Source organism: Hemitrygon akajei, chromosome 1 (assembly GCF_048418815.1).
Source record: "Hemitrygon akajei chromosome 1, sHemAka1.3, whole genome shotgun sequence".
NCBI classification, from domain to species: domain Eukaryota; kingdom Metazoa; phylum Chordata; class Chondrichthyes; order Myliobatiformes; family Dasyatidae; genus Hemitrygon; species Hemitrygon akajei.
Genome location: NC_133124.1, coordinates 173,756,334 through 173,776,103, shown reverse-complemented (window position 1 = coordinate 173,776,103; position 19,770 = coordinate 173,756,334). Strand labels below are relative to the sequence as shown.

Sequence of the window (19,770 nt, the reverse complement as noted above, 5' to 3'; positions counted from 1 at the left end):
TAGAGCAGTGCCCTGTAATAAGTTATTTAGTTTGTACACGGATCTCCCAGGTGCAAAGAGGAGACCTTGGACCACAGTGCATGGAGTGTGCGAGGCTGCAGCCCCTTTCTTCGTATCTGCGTGGGCTGCTTCTCGCCGTCTGGTTACATTTTAGCCCCACCCTATTTATATACGGTCATCCAGTAAGGAGGGGACATGGAGGGATGAGGATGTCCTTGTCAATCTGCTCCTGGGGCTGGCGAGATCAGCCATCCGTGGGTCTTGGAAACGGGTGGCGGAGGGATCTGCCCGGGCAAACTGTCTGGCAATGTTTAGGAAGTACATTCGTTCCCGGATAAATAAGGTCCACGGCGACCTTAGGGGCGTTCCGGGATCGTGGGCTTTTCGTGGGGGCTGGGGCGGGGGGTTAGTGCCATCATCGACAGAGATGGAAACATTTTGGTTTAATGTGTATTGTCTATTTGTAGTGTAGTAATTGTATTAGTCTCTGGTTTGTATATCAAGTCAAGTCACTTCTATTGTCATTTCGACCATAACTGCTGGTACAGTACATAGTAAAAACGAGACAACGTTTTTCAGGACCATGGTATTACACGGCACAGTACTAAAACTAGACTGAACTACGTAAAAAAAAACAACACAGAGAAAGCTACACTAGACTACAGACCTACCCAGGACTGCGTAAAGTGCACAGAAACAGTGCAGGCATTTACAATAAATAATAAACAGGACAATAGGGCAAGGTGTCAGTCCAGGCTTTGGATATTGAGGAGAATGATAGCTTGGGGGAAGAAACTGTTACATAGTCTGGTCGTGAGAGCCCGAATGCTTCGGAGCCTTTTCCCAGACGGCAGGAGGGAGAAGGTATTGTATGAGGGACACATGGGGTCCTTCATAATGCTGTTTCCTTTGCGGATGCAGTGTGTAGTGTAAATGTCCGTGATGGCAGGAAGAGAGACCCCGATGATCTTCTCAGCTGACCTCACTATCTGCTGCAGGGTCTCGCGATCCGAGATGGTGCAATTTCCGAACCAGGAAGTGATGCAGCTGCTCAGGATGCTCTCAATACAACCGCTGTAGAATGTGACGAGGATGGGGGGTGGGAGATGGACTTTCCTCAGCCTTCGCAGAAAGTAGAGATGCTGCTGGGCTTTCCTTGCTATAGTGCTGGAGTTGAGGGACCAGGTGAGATTCTCCATCAGGTGAACACCAAGAAATTTGGTGCTTTTTACGATCTCTACCGAGGAGCTGTCAATGTTCAGCGGGGAGTGGTCGCTCCGTGCCCTCCTGAAGTCAACAACCATCTCTTTTGTTTTGTTCACATTCAGAGACAGGTTGTTGGCTCTGCACCAGTCCGTTAGCCGCTGCACCTCCTCTCTGTAAGCTGACTCGTTCTTGCTGATAAGACCCACCACGGTCGTGTCATCGGCGAACTTGATGATATGGTTCGAGCTGTGTGTTGCAGCACAGTCGTGGGTCAGCAGAGTGAACAGCAGTGGACTGAGCACGCAACACTGGGGGGCCCCGTGCTCAGTGTGATGGTGTTGGAGATGCTGCTCCCGATCCGGACTGACTGAGATCTCCCAGTCAGGAAGTCTAGGATCCAGTTGCAGAGGGAGGTGTTCAGGCCCAGTAGGCTCAGCTTTCCAATCAGTTTCTGAGGGATGATTGTGTTGAATGCTGAACTGAAGTCTATGAACAGCATCCGAATGAATGTGTCTTTTTTATCCAGGTGGGTTAGGGCCAGGTGGAGGGTAGTGGCAATGGCGTCACCTGTTGAGTGGTTGGGACGGTACGCAAACTGCAGGGGGTCCAGTGAGGTGGGTAGCAGGGTCTTGATATGCCTCATGATGACCCTCTTGAAGCACTTCATGATGATGGATGTGAGTGCAACGGGACGGAAGTCATTTAGGCAGGACACTGAAGACTTCTTCGGCACTGGGACGATGGTGGCGGCCTTGAAGTACGTTGGAACAGTGGTGCTGCTCAGGGAGATGTTGAAGATGTCAGTGAGAACATCTGCTAGTTGGTCTGTACATCCTCTGAACAATCTACCAGGGATGTTGTCTGATCCATCAGCCTTTCGTTGGTTGACCCTGCACAGGGTTCTTCTTACATCGGCCACGGTGAGACACAGCACCTGTTCATTTGTACGAGGGGCGGACTTCCTCTCCGCCACGTCGCTATATCTTGTAGCACTGAATTTTAGAAAGATATTTTGTAAAATACAGGGGTCAGACATAGAGCAAAACTCCTTCCAAACAGTCCTGTGGTCAGACACAGATTGAAGCTCCCTCCACACAGTCCTGCGGTCGGACACGGAGTGAAGCTCCCTGATCGTTGTCCTATCACACCCTCTCGGGACAGGGAAATCACAGTTTATTGATTCTGTCTCCCTCGAGTTAAGCTAAGAAGGTTCGGGCTTTGGAAAGAAATGTGGACACACATGCAGCGTGTAAATACAGGTCAGCGGGGAGGCTGCTGAGAGGTTTCTGTGATGTTAATTAGCACCCAGTCTGTCTATTATTACCTCGGCTTTGAGGACTGATTTACATCTGCTGAGGATTAAACCCCTGTGATGCAGACACGGTGACACACTCTCCCCCAAACCCAGCACCCAGCACCCCGGCATGGCAGGCTTCAGGACTGAACCCGTTCAATGAACATCCACGGGTTCTGATCGAGCAGCCGTCCCCGAGCTCCCAGAGGCAGAGAGAAGAGATGATAATGAGCCGATGATGAATATTTTCCATCCCTCAGACGCCAAGGACTGGGTTACCCTGGAAACTGGGTTGCAGAGAGGTTGTAATCAGCTCATGAGAGAGGCAGAGAGGAGAGGGTGGGAGAGAGAAGAAAGCAGTTTGCGATCAGTGTGAGAGAGAGAGCAGAGAGAGAGAGAAAGAGTGAGAGAGGGGGTAGAGGTGGAGAAATAGTGATAGAGATAGCGAGGAAAGCATATTGAGTTTGCTGAGGGATTGTAATCATTTTGTGTGCGAGGCAGAGAGAGAAAGGGAGTGGGAGGCAGTGTAAGTGGCAGAGAGTGAGAGAAAGAGAGAGACAGCGAGTGTGAGATGGGGAGAGCAAACTCCATAGTTATTGAGAAGTAGTCAGTTTGTGATCCATAGAGAGACGGAGTGTGAGAGAGAGAGAGGGAGAGAGAGAGAGAAGGCGGACCGGAGGGAGTGAGTGAGATAGAGAGAGAGAAGGGGGAGGGAGGGAGAGCAGAAGAGACTCGGAGATCCCAGCTTTGTATTGGATTTCCGCGAGGGTTGTTCTGGAGCACGGTTCTCTGAGACACTATGGGATCTGCCCCTTCCGCAGCTCTGCCCAAGGTCATTCACCTGGAGTTGGATGGAAGGATTCAAAAGGTGGGATTATTGTCCAATGGTTTCTCACTTCATCCCTCATTATCAGCGCCCAGAAACAACTCATCCTTTGAAGGAATAGAGTACGCCCTTATCCAGAACTGGGTTCACGGGATAGGAATCCTACCATAACATGGATATGTGTGGTGGGACGGTATGGAGGAAAATTCACTCTGTGTTTGACCCCAGGAGTGTGTGATGAGATGATGAGGAGGGACCTTCACTCTGTGTCTAACCTCGAGAGTGTGTGATCGATTGGTGTGGAGGGAGCTTTGCTCTGTTTCTGACCACAGGAGTGTGTGCTGGGACGGTATGGAGGGACCTTCACTCTGTGTCTGACCTAGGAGAGTGTGATGGGATGGTGTGGAGGGACCTTCACTCTATGTCTAACCTCAAGAGTGTGTGATCGATTGGTGTGGAGGGAGCTTTGCTCTGTTTCTGACCACAGGAGTGTGTGCTGGGACGGTATGGAGGGAGCTTCACTCTGTGTCTCATCCTAGAAATCTGGGATGGTGTGGTGGAAGTTCCACTTGGTGTCTGACCTCGGGAACGTGTGATGGGATATTTGAAACATTGATCCCTAGTGGTGGTCCTAGACACTGAAGAAGATTGGTTATTTCCTTGAACCCCAGGAGGTAGCCATAAGGCCCATCCTAACTGTGACGGTGCACGGAGCAGTCCCATTCCCACACGGAATTTACATGTAACCGGTTTTCCTCGCAGTGACAGTCTGAGAGCCGGGTCAGTAACTGAGACAAAGGCTCCCCTGTCTTGTCAAAATGTTCTGGCAGCTCGTCATTTGTGCTGCCTGGGTGTCTGATCCCACTCCACGCCGAGGGTTTATCCTGATCCCGGGAAACCTCTCCAGCCTGTTCTGTCTCTCCCATCGCCAGCCAGTAGCGAGGCCATTCAGCCCATCCCTTCCATTCCAGCCTTTGAAATAGCCTTTCCAATCAGACCCCCATCTCCTTCTCCCGATGTTTATTCTCTATTGGGAAGCTCCCACCCGATTTGTTTCCGTCGCACTTCCCCCTCCTTTCCAACAGAACATTATCTCCCCTTCACCTCTCCACGGAAAATGTTTTACACCCGCAGTTACTCCACCATTTTGTTTTTGCTCCGATCACATCATCGTCCCCAGGAGTGGATATTTCCCATTGCTAAACCCGGGAATCCAGGAAGGAGGCGCTTCAGCCGGCTCAGAGTCCGTGCTAGCTCTTCGTCGATCCCATCATTCCCACCTTCTGTTCCTGAACCAGTCATCAAATGGAACAATCTTCTTCCACATGTAAGATTCAAAATTAAGATGTGCATTTCTGAAAGAGGTCTGGATTAAAGTCAAAGGACAAATGTGATTTAATTATGTCTGGGGACAAATGTGATTTAATTATGAATGCAGAAGCCCTGACAAGATTAACTGTTTGTGGAATCATTGAAGTCCTGAGATATGGAATATTGTTTTACAGAAACGTGTAAAAAAAAACAACTCCAAATATGGAATGGGAAAACACTGTGTACCTCCCGAGTCAGGGAGGGGGGTGGTAAGGAAGAAGGATAAAATCTGCTGCCCTGTAAGGTTCAGGGTTCCCTTCTCTGAGGGGGCCCAGCTCTGCAGAACTGTTAATAAACTTTGTTTCCTTGAATTTGTCTTAAAGCCATTATTTGGGAGCGTGGCTCGTTTCTGACAACTTGGGGTGCTCGTCCGGGATCCACACTCCAGCCGTGAGGGGGGCAAGGAAGGACATCGGAGAAGGTGCACCCTGCCGAGTTCGGCAGTCCCTGATTCCTTGCTCGTCGCCCCGCGCGGCTTGAGCGAGTGATATCCGGCGGACTCAAGGAAACAAAGAGGGGTTGTCGAGGCAGTTGAGACAGTGAGCGATCGAGTAATTTCTGTGCACAGGACCCAGGTAAGAAATTGAATTCCTGTAGAGACGTAGTACACAAGAATCGTGGAGCTGCGGGGTTCCTGCGGGTGGATCCTCCTGTAGAGACGTAGTACACGAGAATTGTGGAACTGCGGGGTGCCTGCAGGTAAATTCCTGGGCGATCGCGGGAATACAGGTTCCGGAATTGGACAGGAGTGACCGAGCTAGGTGGGTCACATTCAAATTAAATTCCTGCAGAGATGTAGTGCACGAGAATTGTGGAATTACGGGGTGCCTGCGGGTGGATTGGAACCGAGCAAGTCCTCGAGATGGGGAATAAGGGGTCTAAGAGAGAAAAGGGTAAAGGAAATCCAGGTGCCAATGATGAAAAATACCCCGGGGTACCCCCTGATAGTCCGTTGGGACGGATGCTAGAAAATTGGGATTACGGGAGGCGAAAAGGGAAGTCAAAGAGAAAAATGATACAGTACTGTGAATTATGGTCCCGCCAGCTGATCCAAGGGTCGGCTGTGTGGTGGCCTAAGTTCGGGTCTAGCGAGGATTGGGTACAACAAGCCCTTAATCTGTACGTGAATTCAAAACCTAACGTTAAACCCGAAGAAAGTGATCATGCCCTATGCTGGTTACCAACGACAAATAGTTATAAATTGAAAATGATAAATGAAGGGGGACAGAAAAAGAATACATGGGAGGTGCTCGACCACCTGCCGCCCCCATATGTGCCCCCTACCGCTCCGCAAATCGAAGACCCTGAGACGGAGGTTGGCCAACAGCTGATTCGTGTTAAATTTGCATCGAAAGCATGGCCAGATAAAAAAAAAACTGGAAAAACTAGAAGATTGGAATACTAAACCCTTAAGTGAACTACTTAGGGAGGCACAGAAAGTGTTTGTAAGAAGGGATGAAGAGAAGCAGAAGACGGCAAGGATAATGGTCCAGACAGTGCGACAAGTAACCGCAGATAGTAGAGAGAGAGAGACGGGGATCATGGTTGGATCGAGGTAGTAGCCAGGAGCAAGGAGGAGGGCTAAGCTTTAAGATGTTTTCACTGCAACGAAGAGGGACACTTCAGGCACGAGTGCCCCAGATACCGACGGGAAGTGCGCTCGTATGTCATGATGGAAGATGAAGACTAGGGATGTCGTGGGTTCCACCCCTTGGGGATGAATTATCGGCAGGAACCCCTGGTAAATTTAAAAGTAGGTCCCCAAGGGTCAGATACAACCTTTATGGTAGAGTCGGGTGCCGAAAGATCTAGCGTAATCCAGATACCCCCCGGCGCCCGGACAGGAACAAAAGTAATGGGGGTATCCGGTATCGGAGGAAAGACAATACAAGTGCAAATTGTGGACAATGTGGAAGTCGGATATGAAGATAGAGCAACTAGACGAGACCTCCTCCTGCTGCCCTCGGCAGGATTTAATCTATTAGGAAGAGATCTTCAAGTTCAATTGGATATTGGAACCGTGCCAATCAATGGAGAAATAATAGTAAAATTATTCGCATTAAAAGAAGAGGACGATCAGAAAATAGAGCCCGAGGTATGGTATAGAGAGGGAAACAGGGGAGGATTGAACATCAGCCCTTTACAGATTACCTTGTTACCGGACAGTCGCCCAGTGAGAAGGAAGCAGTACCTCATTGCGATGGAAGGAAGAAAAGGGCTGCAGCCGGTGATTGAGGGATTGATCGCTGACGGACTACTGGAGGAATGTATGTCACCATATAATACCCCAATACTCCCAGTGCGAAAGCCAGATGGGACTTATCGGATGGTACAAGACCTGCGGGGCCTAAATGCAGTAGTCCAAACCCAATACCCGGTAGTGCCCAACCCTTACACGCTGATGAGTAAGATCTCCCCTGACCATGAATGGTTCAGTGTAATAGATCTAAAAGACGCCTTCTGGAGTTGCCCGCTAGAAGAGAGCAGTCGTGACATGTTTGCGTTCGAATGGAAGTACCATACCCCGTGGCATCCCCAGAGTTCGGGAAGAGTAGAACGAATGAACAGCACCCTGAAGGCACAGCTAACCAAGTTGATGTTGGAAACCAAGCTACCATGGACCAAGTGTTTGCCGATTGCTCTCCTGAGAATACGTACAGCGCCCCGGAAGGACATAGGAGTATCTCCTTATGAAATGCTCTTTGGACTGCCATATTGGAATAAAATAGAGGGGTATCCCACACTACAGGGGGGTGATTTATTTGTAAAGAACAATTTACTGGCCTTGTCCCATTCCTTTGCAGAACTGCGGAAAAAGGGTCTCTTGGCCCAGACTCCGCCGCTCGACTTTGCTTTACATCAGATTGTGCCTGGAGATTGGGTTCTGGTAAGGACCTGGAAGCCGGAGAAGTTACAGCCACAGTGGGAAGGCCCTTTCCAGGTCCTGCTAACAACAGAGGCGGCAGTTCGGACAAAAGAAAAAGGGTGGACACACGCATCCAGGATAAAAGGACCGGTGAAGCCCGAAAGCCGCACTGAGTGGACCTGTGTTCCCGGTGAAGAACCGTTGGTGGTGAAGCTAAAAAGGCAGCAAAAATGAACTCTATGTGGACTGTAACATTATTGACTGTAATATATTTGATTCTATATGTCGGGGAAATTGAAGGGAAATGTGACAAGTGCAGAACCGTGGTACGAGTGGGGCAGAGGGTGTTCCCAGGATCATTTGTGTCCCACTCGCATGTAAATGACCGTTGTTACGATAAAAGCAGAAGAGTGTTGGGAAAATGGTAAGCCGTACTATCAGGTCTATAATAAAGGCGGTTGGTGGCGAACAGTACTCTGGATGGTGGGAGGTGGATTAATGAGTTTGATGCTTTTACCCTGCCTCATTCCCTGTGTACAAGCACTAATAAGACGAAGTGTGTCACAACTTCAGGCAACAGCAATACCTCAGCACGGCACTGGCATTGGAGCTGTTGGCAAAACAGCAGAGCCAGATGCGAACAGCAATATACCAGAACAGGCTGGCTGTGGATTACCTATTGGCCTCTGAAGGCGGAGTATGTGGGAAGTTCAATCTTACAAACTGTTGCCTTAAGATAGACGACAGTGGAAAGGTCGTGTTAAAAATATCCGACAAAATTCGGAAACTGGCCCACGTGCCAGTACAAACCTGGAGATCCCTGGGGAACATGAGTTGGCTAGACGGGCTACTGGGAGGTAGTTGGTGGCGCACCGCTCTCCTAGTAGCAGGCGGGGGTCTAATGATTCTCTTACTTTTGCCGTGTGTGATTCCTTGTATACGAACACTGATCAGGCGCAGTATAATCCAGCTCCAGGCAGTAGTGATACCCCAACATGGAACAAACGAGCTAAAACTTATGCTATTAAAGAAGAAAGTTGACCCTCCATGGGGGGCGGAGGAAGGACGGTGGGCCCCCTGGAAAGTGATAGAAATGCTAGCTGAAACGCACATCTTAAAAAGAAAAAGGGTGGAATTGTAAGATTCAAAATTAAGATGTGCGTTTCTGAAAGAGGTCTGGGTTAAAGTCAAAGGACAAATGTGATTTAATTATGAATGCAGAAGCCCTGACAAGATTAACTGTTTGTGGAATCATTGAAGTCCTGAGATATGGACTATTGTTTTACAGAAACGTGTAAAAAAACAACTCCAAATATGGAATGGGAAAACACTGTGTACCTCCCAAGTCAGGGAGGGGGGTGGTAAGGAAGAAGGATAAAACCTGCTGCCCTGTAAGGTTCAGGGTTCCCTTCTCTGAGGGGGCCCAGCTCTGCAGAACTGTTAATAAACTTTGTTTCCTTGAATTTGTCTTAAAGCCATTATTCGGGAGCGTGGCTCGTTTCTGACACACACATCCAATCCCAACGGGCCGTGGGTTTGCTCATCTCTGAAGGTGAATTGTGACATGAATAATTCATGTCCCAGAATTTATTCCGGGGATGTGTGAAATGATCCACTTCGGGAGATCAATATGTGGAATACTGTGTTGACAGGTTTGTTAAGGAGATGCTTGGTGTTTTGGCATTCATTAGTCACGGGATTGAGCTCTGGAGTTGCCAGGTGATATTGCAGCTCGATAAAACTCTGATTAAAACACACTGGAGTATTGTGTTCACTTCTGGTTGCCTCAATTTAGGAAGGATGTGGAAGCCAAGGGAATTTACCAGGATGCTGCCTGGATTAGGCAGCATGTCTTCTGAGGGTAGATTGAGTGAACTAGGGCTTTTCTCTTTGGAGCAAAGGGGAATGAGACTTCACAGAGGGGTAAAATATGGTAAGTGGTATGTATGGAGTGGACAGCAGCGACTGTGTCTCGAATGTGCCGCCTGGTAGAGGCAGATACGACAGAGGTGGTTAATAGTCAATTAGACAGGTGCAGGAATGTGCGGACAATGGAGAGATGTGGGGAGAAGGAGTTGGGTGACATCAGTTTTAATAGTTTGGCACAATATGGTGGATGGAAAAACCTTTTCCAGTGTGGTACTGTTATCCTTGGCTCCAAGGGGATCTTTCCAATCACCTCTGGTCTCCCTGCCAGAGTCAAGCACTCTCGTCCTGGGAAACATTCTGGTAAACCACTCCTGTATCCTCTCACAAGCTCCCAGAGTGTATTTCCCTGAATTGCACCAAGTCATTTCAGGCTGGGATAACTAAGCCCAATGTGCTCACGCCTGGGGAGGGGGTGTGGTGGGTCGGGGCTTAGAAAAACCAGTGCGCCCCCTCTCCAGCCTGTTAGGAGACAGGAGCAGCGGAGGGAGAGGAGAGGGAGATCGTTCAGCCGAATGACCCTGACACAGAAGCAGAGGAAGCGGCGATTTGGCCCCATGACCCAATGAACACTCGCCAGAGGTCCAAAAGCAGTTCCAGGGGCTCTGCCCTATCCATGCACCCACCTCCCCAGGACTGAACCCTAGAACACTTGCCCCATGGGTGATGAGGCAGACCAGCACAGAGATGACTGTCGTGACTCTTCCCTCCTCCTCTCCCCCTCCTCCTCTTCCCCTCCCCTCCTCCTCTCCCGTCTTTTCCCACCTCTCCGCCCTTCTTCCCCTTTCCCACCTCTCTCTTCCTCACCCTCCTCCCTTCCTTACTCTCTCCCCTCATTCCCCTCTCCTCTTCCTCCCCTCCCCCATCTTCTTCTGTTCCGCCCTTCCCCCTCCCCCTCCCTCTATTCCAGGTGATCTTCAGCCGCTTATCCAGTCTGTCCGACGTCCGGGACCTCTTGTGTGCCGCTGCTGGGCTTCTCAGGTCAGTCGGGCCCGCTTGGCGCAGCGACTAACTCCCCGCTCCTCAGCCAGAGGGTGGCACGTTCGAATCCGTACGTCTTAGCACCGAGGTCCGTGCTGGGGGAGGAGTAGTGAGGGGGGAGCGCTATGGGAGGTGGGGTGTGGAAGGAGCACTGTGGGACCGACAGCTAAGAGGGAGTACTGTGGGAGGGAGTTTTATGGAAAGCTGAGGCGGAGTCTGTCTCTGATTCTCAGATCTTCTCTTCCTATCCAGAGGGGGCACGCTGTCCTTGTTTGACCACAAGGGGTCGCCGGTGACCATTGATCCTGAGATGCCAGCCAATCCCAAGAGGTAGGATTCGACGGTCAAGGGAATCGGGATGTTTGGGAATATCCTTGGGAATTAGGAGATGTTGAGTAAACAATGGACAGGTTTAGTCGAGATTTAATCCCAGAAACCTGGGTTCGATCCGGCCCCTCACGCAACATTCCCTCCCTCCTCACTATCTGTATGGAGTTTGTCAGTGGACTGTGGCTGGAGATTCATTGTGGGGAGAGTGTCTGTGGGCTGTGGGAGGGCATTCAGTGGGTGAGGGGGGAATTGGTGATGGGGAGTGCGGAGTGTCTGTGGGAGGAGATTCAGTCGGTGGGGGCAGTGTTCAGCAAAGTGACCGATATTAATTATGACATATTTGTTTTATAGTTCTCCATATAAGGTTGTTGTTACATCATCAGGGCCCTCAGGTAAACAATTTTTAAATGTTAAATTCTTCCCTGTATCAGGCCCTCACTGGCCCAGACCAGCGTTTTGCCCATCACTCTATCCCTGTCGCTTCTCGGGCCGTAGTCCTGGTTCAGACATCTGCACCCACGGACAAGACAGCTCACGAACACCTCTACTTCCTCCGGAGGTTTGAGAAATTCAACATGCCACTGATGACCTTGACGATTTTTATCAATGCGCAAAGGAAAGCTTCCTGCCCCGGTGCATCAGGGCTCGATACGGCAACTGCTCTGCCCGTGACCGCAAGGAACTACAGAGAGTTGGACACAGCTGAGCACATCGCAGGCACCAACCTCCCTTCCAAGGACTCTGTTTACATTTCCCTCTGCCTTGGTGAAGCAGCCAGCGTGATCAATGACCCATCCATCCCCAGACATTCTGTCTCCTCCCCTCTCCCATCGGGCAGAAGATACAAAAGCCTGAAAGCATGTACCACCGGGCTCAAAGACAACTTCTACCTCACTGTCATAAGATTATTGAACAGTCCCCTAGTGCAATAAGATGGACACTTGACCTCACAATCTACCTTGTACCTTGCCATCTGCCTGACTGCGCTTCCTGGGCAATTGTAGCTGTTATTGTTTTACCCTTGCACTATGTCAATGCACTGATGTGAGGAAACGATCTGTGCGGTCAGAGTGTATCATCACTGTACCTCGGCACTTGTGACAATAACAAGCTGATTTATTGATTTCACTCACAGACAGAGAGGTCCTCCTAGAGAAATTCTGCACTGATGTCACCGTCCAGCTCTCCAGGTACTGGACTGAGAACAGCGGAAAGCGGGAACGTGATTACCGGCGCTCTCTGTCCCGTTCATCGCTGACGGTCCCCGTTGCCTCTGGTGGCCAGGCCCACAAGACCACAAGACAGAGAATTCTGCTCCGCTATCCCATCATGGCTGATTTATTTTCCCTCTCCACTCCATGGACATCAGGAGACTGGAGAGACCAGATAGTCTGAGACTGTTTACCCTGGAGCAGTGGAAGCTGAGGGGTGACCTAGCAGAGGTCTATAGGATTTGTGGGAAACATGTAGGGGAGACAGTTTTACCTTGTTAATGGATCCCCAAGCATGATAAAATGGACTCCTGACCTCACAATCTACCTTATTGTAGCCCTTGTCTTCCTGCACTGCACTTTCTCCGCGACAGTAACACTTTATTCTGCATTTTGTTCTTGTTTTTCATTTTTAATGTTTTTTTCATGTATGGGTATCAAAAACAAGGGGGCAGAGGGTGGAAGGGTAAAGTCCATCTGAGGGGTAATTACTTTCACACAGGACATTAAAATTATCCTTACACAGAGAGGGGTTGGTTATCTGGAACGGGCTGTCAGAGAACATCTTCTGTTCCGTGTGTTCTCGCTGAACCTCCCCTCATCCCTCACCACATCTTCAGGCCATGTAGGTCTTTGACTCAAAATGACATCTTTCTCCGTGCATATCAATGTTTTGTTGTTACATGTGACAAATAAATCCAATCTTTAATCTTAATCTTTTTGCACTCCCCCCCAATTTCTCAGAAAATTCCCTCTATACCCTCTCTCCTCACTACCTCCCTCCCTCCCCCTCTGCAGGTACCTGAGGGTGGACGAAATCGAGAGTGAGATTCGGAATAAGCTGGCTGTCTTGGAGAGACGGGTGGAGGGTGAGTGATGTTTGTCTACCCCTGCACCTCCGACCACGGTCTCCATCCCCCTCCTCAGTGACTGGGAGAGGGGGGAACGTGGCATTTCCACAGTAATGTCATTCAGCTACCCCCTCCTCCCTCATTCCCTATCTATTATTGCACTCTCTTTTGTTGGAATTTAAGGAAACGTTCTTGACTAACTCTTTCCCATCCAGCCCTTTGCACAGTCTGGGAGCCCCAGTCAATAGATGGAGATTACAGGTGAGAGGCAATGCCGAGGCAGGGTAATGGGTCCTACACAGATTACAGAGGAGGAGCTGTTTGCTGTCTGAAGCAAATTGTGGTGGATAAATCCACAGAACCTTGTGTTTTTTGCAACAGTCTGCGATCTCACTACAAATTTGCTCTTCTAAATCCCAGGGATTATTGAGTGGTCGGTGGTGGAGGCAGATACACTAGTGAAATTTAAGAGACTACTAGATAGGGATATGGAGGAATTTAAGGTGGCGATATATGGCAGGCAGGGTTTAAGGGTCGGCACAACATTGTGGGCCGAAGGGCCTGTACTGTGCTGTACTATTCTATATTCTAAATAATCCCATGAAAGTGGTCATAACTTTCTTATTTCTCAGTTCTACCCATAAATTCTCAATGGACGAACATTCCAGTCTGTTCTGACTGATCACTACCGTGGCATTTTCCCTGACCAGTAATGCCACCCCAGCCCTTTCATCACCCCCCCCCCCCCCGGTCAATCTGACTCGTCTAAAACAATGGAACCCCGAAATACTGAGCTGCCAGCCCTGCCTCGCCCCACAACCAAATCTCAAAGATGGCTAAAATGTCATAATTCCCCGTGCTGACCCGTGCCTTAAGCTCGGCCGCCTTTCCTACAACACTCCTTGCACTGAAACACGTGCAGCTCAGAACACCAGTCCCACCACGCTCAACCTTTTGATTCGTGACTTTGTAACATCTTTCTTCACAACATTTGCGATTAGTAATTTCGTGATTAGTAAGGGTGTTAAAGGTTACGGGGAGAAGGCGAGAGAACGGGGTTGAGAGGGATAGTAAATCAGCTGTGACCGAATGGCGGATCGGGTCAGCCCACACGCCGACGCTCCGGTTCGATCGCTCCCCATGATCGTTGCCCTCCTCCGTGGGCGTCCTCAGCACAGGCTGATCCCAGGATCCCACCGACCCGGAAGACGAGGCAGTTAATCGGGAATGGCTTGGATTGTGTTGCAGTGGAGAGCGGGAGGAGAGCCGAGATCGCCAAGTGTCAGGGGGAGATCGAGAGGCTGCGGGAAGAGCTTGCCAAGAGGTAGGAGGTACACAAGAGGCCAGCCTCCGTCCGATCTATGTCCTCAGGGTGAATTCTTCCCTCTCATTGGGCCGGATCAGCATTTATCGGCTCCCTCTCGCCTCCCTCAAAGGTGGGGCTGTCGCCCCTTCGAACCGCCGCAGTCCACGGTACTGTGGGGGAGAGAGGGAGTCCCAGGGTTCAGACCCGGCGACGGTGAAGGAATGACACACAGATTTCCGAGTGGGAGTAGAGGAGGGGGCAAACTGTCCCCACAGACATAAAGCTGCCCTCATTCTTCTGGGTAGTAAGAGGTGCGGATGTAGATACTGTCCGAGTAGCCCGGGCGGCTAACAGCAGAGTGTTCTGTAGACGCTGCACACTGCAGCCGTGGTGGGCCAGTGGCAGAGGGTGAGGGTGAGGTGTTTAGGGTGGGTAGGTGCGGTGCTGATTGACCGGCCTACCCTGTTCTGGACAGTATTGAGCTCCTCGAGAGGTGATGGACAACCGTGGGTCACCAGCGTCCGAAAAAATAACCTCTACAGAATTTTCTCAGCAACTCTGAGAACATCCTGGAAATGTGGGGCGAGGTCGCCAGTGTTGGACAGAGGGAAGGGGACACACGGAGGGAGGGACTGAGGCTCAGGGTGAGTGGACCCTAGTCGTCGAGTAGCATTGTGAAGGGTCGTGGGATTGGGGTGAGGAATGAATGTTGAAAGCTGATCTCTCTGTCTCTCTCTCCCACAGATCCCTCTGGATTTGTGACTCTCCGTGTCCCCCTGCCAGCAGGAGGCTCACCCCTCACCGTGACGTTCCCTCACATCCCAAGGTAAGAACGCCCTCTCCCAATGTCTTCAGTCACTCCTCCTAGTCTCTGTGACCTTCTCCAGCACCTAGAACCCTCCTTGTCTCCTTCTACCCCTCCACCCCTCCCCATCTCTATACCCCTTCGAGCCCCCGCACACCTCCCAGTCTTTGTTACCCCTCCAGCTCCTATACCCCTCTCTGTTTCTGTGAACTGCTCTTCCTGCCAGCCCGCCCCTCACTGAGTGGGGAGCGCAACACTGTGGGGGGGCTGTGAGGAGGGAGCGTGGGCTGTGGGGAGGGGTGGTTAGGAGGGTGCAACGCGCTGCAGGAGGGGCACTGAGGAGGAAAGCTCACACTTTCTCCAGACGAGACGTTAATCCAAGGCCCGGTCTGTGCATGTTAAAGTCCCACAGTCACAAATGGGGAGTCTGGGATGGGTGGGGGAGTGTTTCTCTCTGGGGTCCCAGAATGCTGTTTATGAGATCTTACTGAGCGGTGTTTCCGTCTGCATAGACATAGGTATGTGCTTCTGTGAAGAGGCGCCAGGCCAGGGGTGGGGTGTGTGGTTTGGTAGGGCGGAGGTTTAGGACACGCATGTGGCTTTGACGTGGAGATGTTGCTCTCATACACTGACCTCCTGTTCCTCCTTGTGCCTCTCCCTCCCAGTACACTCTCTCTCCAGAGACCATCGAGGCACTGAAGAAGCCAACCTTTGACATCTGGCAGTGGGCTCCCAACGAGGTAGGCATCGGGAATTTCAGAGGCGGAGCTTCTGAGCACAGCAAGAGTCCTTCACTGGGCCATGAGGTGCAGTTCCTCATCGAGTCCCACTCCATGGGGGATTCCCTGTTTGAACACAATGTTATTGTACTTGGCCAACTCTGCTTGGAATTTTTATTGGCCTGTTATTGTCACGTGCACTGAGATACAGTGAAAAGCTCGTGTTGCATACTGTTCATACAGATCAGATCACTACACAGTGCATTGAGCTGGATCAAGGCAAAACAATTACAACACAGAATAAAGTGTAGAAGCTACCAAACGAGTGCAGTGCAGGAATACGATAAAGTGCAAGATCATAACGAGGGAGATTGTGAGCTCAAAAATCCACCTTATCACATAAAAGGTCCATTCTAGAGTCTGAAAATCGTAAGATAGAAATTGTCCATGATCTGGGTGGTGTATGCTTTCAGGGTTTTGTTCCTTCTGTCCGATGGAAGAGGAAATGTCCAGGATGGGTGTGGTCTTTGATTCTGCTGTCACCTCTCCCTGTCCCAATCTATGAAATGTACACAACCTGTCACCTCTCTTCCCTAGTCTCTCAAATGTACACAACCTGTCACCTCTCTTCCCCAGTCTCTCAAATGTACACAACCTGTCACCTCTCCCTGTCCCAGTCTCTCAAATGTACACAACCTGTCACCTCTCCCTGCCCCAGTCTCTCAAATGTACACAACCTGTCACCTCTCTTCCCCCGTCTCTCAAATGTACACAACCTGTCACCTCTCTTCCCCAGTCTCTCAACACAACCCATGTCATTACCCCCTCCAGTCCATCAAATGTACACAACCTGTCACCTCTCCCTGTCCCAGTCTCTCAAATGTACACAACCTGTTACCTCTCTTCCCCAGTCTCTCAAATGTACACAACCTGTCACCTCTCTTCCCCAGTCTCTCAACACAACCCATGTCACTACCCCCAGTCTGTCAAATGCACACAACCTCTCTCCCCAATCACTCAATCCTGTCTTTCTCTCACCCATCTCCCAATCACTCATTTTCATCAGTTTCTCTCTACCTCCTTCTCTTTCTCTTTTAATTCTGTTGTGCTCTCTATCTCCCTCCCCTCCCCAATTCCCTCACTCACTGCAGCTCTCTCTCCCTTCCCTCCCACCCTCTCTCCATCTATTGCTTCATTCACTTGTTCACTTTCTCCCAAATATTCATCACTCTCTCTTTATTTCCTGTCTCTCTCTTTCTTCTCATTTCAATTTCTTAAATCTCTCTCCATTCTCTCATTCCCTGCATCTCATTCTCTACAATTTCTCAGCTTTGCTGCATTCTCTCTTTCTGTCTGTCTGTCTGTCTCTCTCTCTCTCTCACCCTCTCTCTCACTGTCTCACACTCTCTCTCTCTCACTCTCTCTCTCACTGTCTCACACTCTCTCTCTCCCTCTCTCACTCTCCCTCTCTCACTCTCTCTCTCACTCTCTCTCTCTCTCACTCTCTCTCTCTCACTCTCTCTCTCTGTCTCTGTCTCTCTCACTGTCTCACACTCTCTCTCTCTCACTCTCTCTCCCTCTCTCTCACTCTCTCTCTCACTCTCTCTCTCTCTCATTCTTTCTCACTCTCTCACTCTCTCTCTGTCTCTCTCTCACACTGTCTCACACTCTCTCTCACTCTCTCTCTCACTCTCTCTCTCCCTCTCTCTCACTCTCTCTCCCTCTCACTGTCTCACACTCTCTCTCTCACTCTCTCTCCCTCTCTCTCACTCTCTCTCTCACTCTCTCTCTCTCTCTCTCTCACACACTCTCACTCTCGCTTTCTCACTCACTCACACACTCTCTCTCTCACTCACTCTCTCTCTCTGTCTCTCTCTCACTCTCTCCCTCTCTCTCTCAATCACTCTCTCACTCTCTCTCTCTCTGTCTCTCTCTCTCACTCTCTCACTCTCTCACTCTCTTTCTCTGTCTCTCTCTCTCTCTCTCTCTCTCATTCTCTCTCTCATTTGCATCCTCAGATCTGCTCTCACACCATTCCTCCCCACCCCCTTTCAAGCAGAGAGTCCCAGACCACAACAGCTTCCCCCAGGAAATGCCGGCTCCAGCCCTGGTGGGTTATGTTGGGGATGAGGAGGACTGGGGAGAAGGGGGAAGATTGGGGGTGGGATGGGGTCTGGATCTGGATGTGTTTCTGCTCTCCCCACAGATGCTGAGTTGTATCGAGTACATGTTCCACAGTCTGGGCCTGGTCAACCAGTTTAACATCAATGGCATCACTCTGAAGCGATGGATGGTAGGTATCCTCTCCTCATCTACCCCTCCCAGGAACCATTCATCCACAAGATCCCCATCCCAAACCCTTCCTGTCTACCTGGCTAATGCCCCTCCCTCTGTCTGTTGCACCTCCCTCATCTCACTCTTCATCTTTCTCCTGATTCATCTCTCTCTCCCTCTCTCCTTTTCCCATCCATCTCTCTGTGAAAGAGTTGGGGGAGTGGGGCAGGGCTTTCGATTATTATACATTTCTGTATTCTTCTCTGATCTCTCTTAATTTTTCCCTCTAATGCCTCTCCCTCTATTTTCTCTCTTTCTTCTTCCCTACCTCTTCATCTGCATCCTTCCCCTTACCCTTCCAGATGTACAGAGATGGGATGGCGATGCGTGCCGGAGGGGGTCACAGAGATGAGAAGGGGTGCAGACACCAGCGGGGGTGACAGAGATGGAGGGGCTAATGGGGTTGAAGGGGGTTACAGGGACAGGAGATGGGGAGGGCTTAATTGTTTCTGTTCAATGAGGTTGAACCCAGTGACGGAACAGAGGGATCCTCCCCTCATCCCACCACAAACCGATCCCACTGGGGGCTCGTTGATGTTGGACAGAGGGAGGGTAGTTAGGGGCTGAGGAGGGGAGGATACACAGCCCCTGATGGAGGGATTGGACAAGTATGAGGCCGGAGCACCAGCAGGAACCTGATGGACCGAAGGGTCTGTAACTGTCTGCACCCTCTCTCTGTGCCACAGCTGAGTATCCAGGAGAACTACAGGGAGAATCCGTTCCACAACTTCCGCCACTCCTTCTGCGTCACCCAGACGATGCATGGCATGATCCAACTGTGTGAGCTGCAGGTGGGTGTATGGGAGCACGTTCCGACCATCCCGTCCATACTAGCCCTCTGTAACGATCACAATGGTCAGGTTCACTCCTGCGGAGTAGCACTCCTTTCCCACCGCACCCTCCTCATTGCCCCTTCCTCCTCACCACCCCTCCACCACACTCCCTCCTCACTGTCCCTCCCACAGCACTCCCTCCGCACACTCCCCCCTGATTTGGAGGTGTTGGAGAGATGTTGGGGGCAGAGAGCCCCAGTTGGGTGACGTGTTGTGGTGGGAAAGTGGGAGGTGTGAGCACAGACGTACACTGACCCCATCCTTCTCCCTCGTCATCTCAGGCTCGGCTGAAACCCATCAACATCTTGATCCTGATGACCTCCGCTGTCTGCCACGACCTGGATCACCCCGGGCTTAACAACACGTAAGTCTGAGTGCCCAGCCCCAGGGGTCACTCCGAGCTGGTATTCCCACTCCAACGCCGGCCTTGATCCCGATTCCCCCTGTCTCCCAGAGAAACACACATGAAATGCTGGTGGAAATCAGCAGGTCAGGCAGCAGCTATGGAAACGAATCAACAGTTGACGTTTCAGGCCAAGACCCTACATCGTCTAGAAGGAAGCGGAAGATGCCACAATAAGAAGGTGGGGAGAGGGGAGGAGGACAAGTTAGAAGATGGGTGAGGGAGGGTGAAGTAAGAATTTGGGAGGTGATAAGTGGAAAAGGCACTTCACAGTCCTGATGAAGGGTCTTGTCCCGAAATGTTGTTTATTCATCTCCAGAGAAAGATAAGGACCAATCTTGAACTAAAAAACGTGTACTGTTGAGGTTACCCTGTTATATAAAAAAAAACTGGGATGAGTTCAGAAAAGACTTACCAGGATATTGCCTTGGCTTGGGGTTATGAATTACAAAGAGAGGTTACTGGGTATATTGAAAGTGGAAGTTGATAGGTTTTAGAATCGTCACAA

At 50.5% G+C, this 19,770-nt stretch overlaps 2 protein-coding genes across 3 annotated transcripts in view; both read left to right on the top strand.

The window, feature by feature from the left end:
- The first annotated feature begins 3,217 nt into the window (after positions 1-3,217).
- Positions 3,218-19,770, top strand: part of LOC140732449 (high affinity cGMP-specific 3',5'-cyclic phosphodiesterase 9A-like) — a 208,445-nt gene continuing 191,892 nt past the window's right edge. The window contains exons 1-4 of one of the 2 annotated variants that reach the window (XM_073055133.1): positions 3,218-3,368; positions 10,400-10,470; positions 10,723-10,800; positions 11,152-11,756. In XM_073055133.1, coding sequence (XP_072911234.1) covers positions 3,300-3,368; positions 10,400-10,470; positions 10,723-10,800; positions 11,152-11,365 — 432 coding nt within the window. In that variant the 5' untranslated portion in view covers positions 3,218-3,299 and the 3' untranslated portion in view covers positions 11,366-11,756. Of the gene's footprint in view, positions 3,369-10,399; positions 10,471-10,722; positions 10,801-11,151; positions 11,757-19,770 lie in introns of those variants that run through there. The other variant, XM_073055125.1, reaches the window with a different exon arrangement.
- On the top strand, positions 11,407-18,406 carry LOC140736281 (high affinity cGMP-specific 3',5'-cyclic phosphodiesterase 9A-like). The gene is made up of 7 exons (XM_073062244.1): positions 11,407-11,453; positions 12,810-12,880; positions 14,111-14,186; positions 14,913-14,994; positions 15,639-15,839; positions 17,899-17,985; positions 18,329-18,406. The coding sequence occupies exons 1-7, from the start codon at positions 11,407-11,409 to the stop codon at positions 18,404-18,406; spliced, it is 642 nt and encodes a 213-aa protein (XP_072918345.1).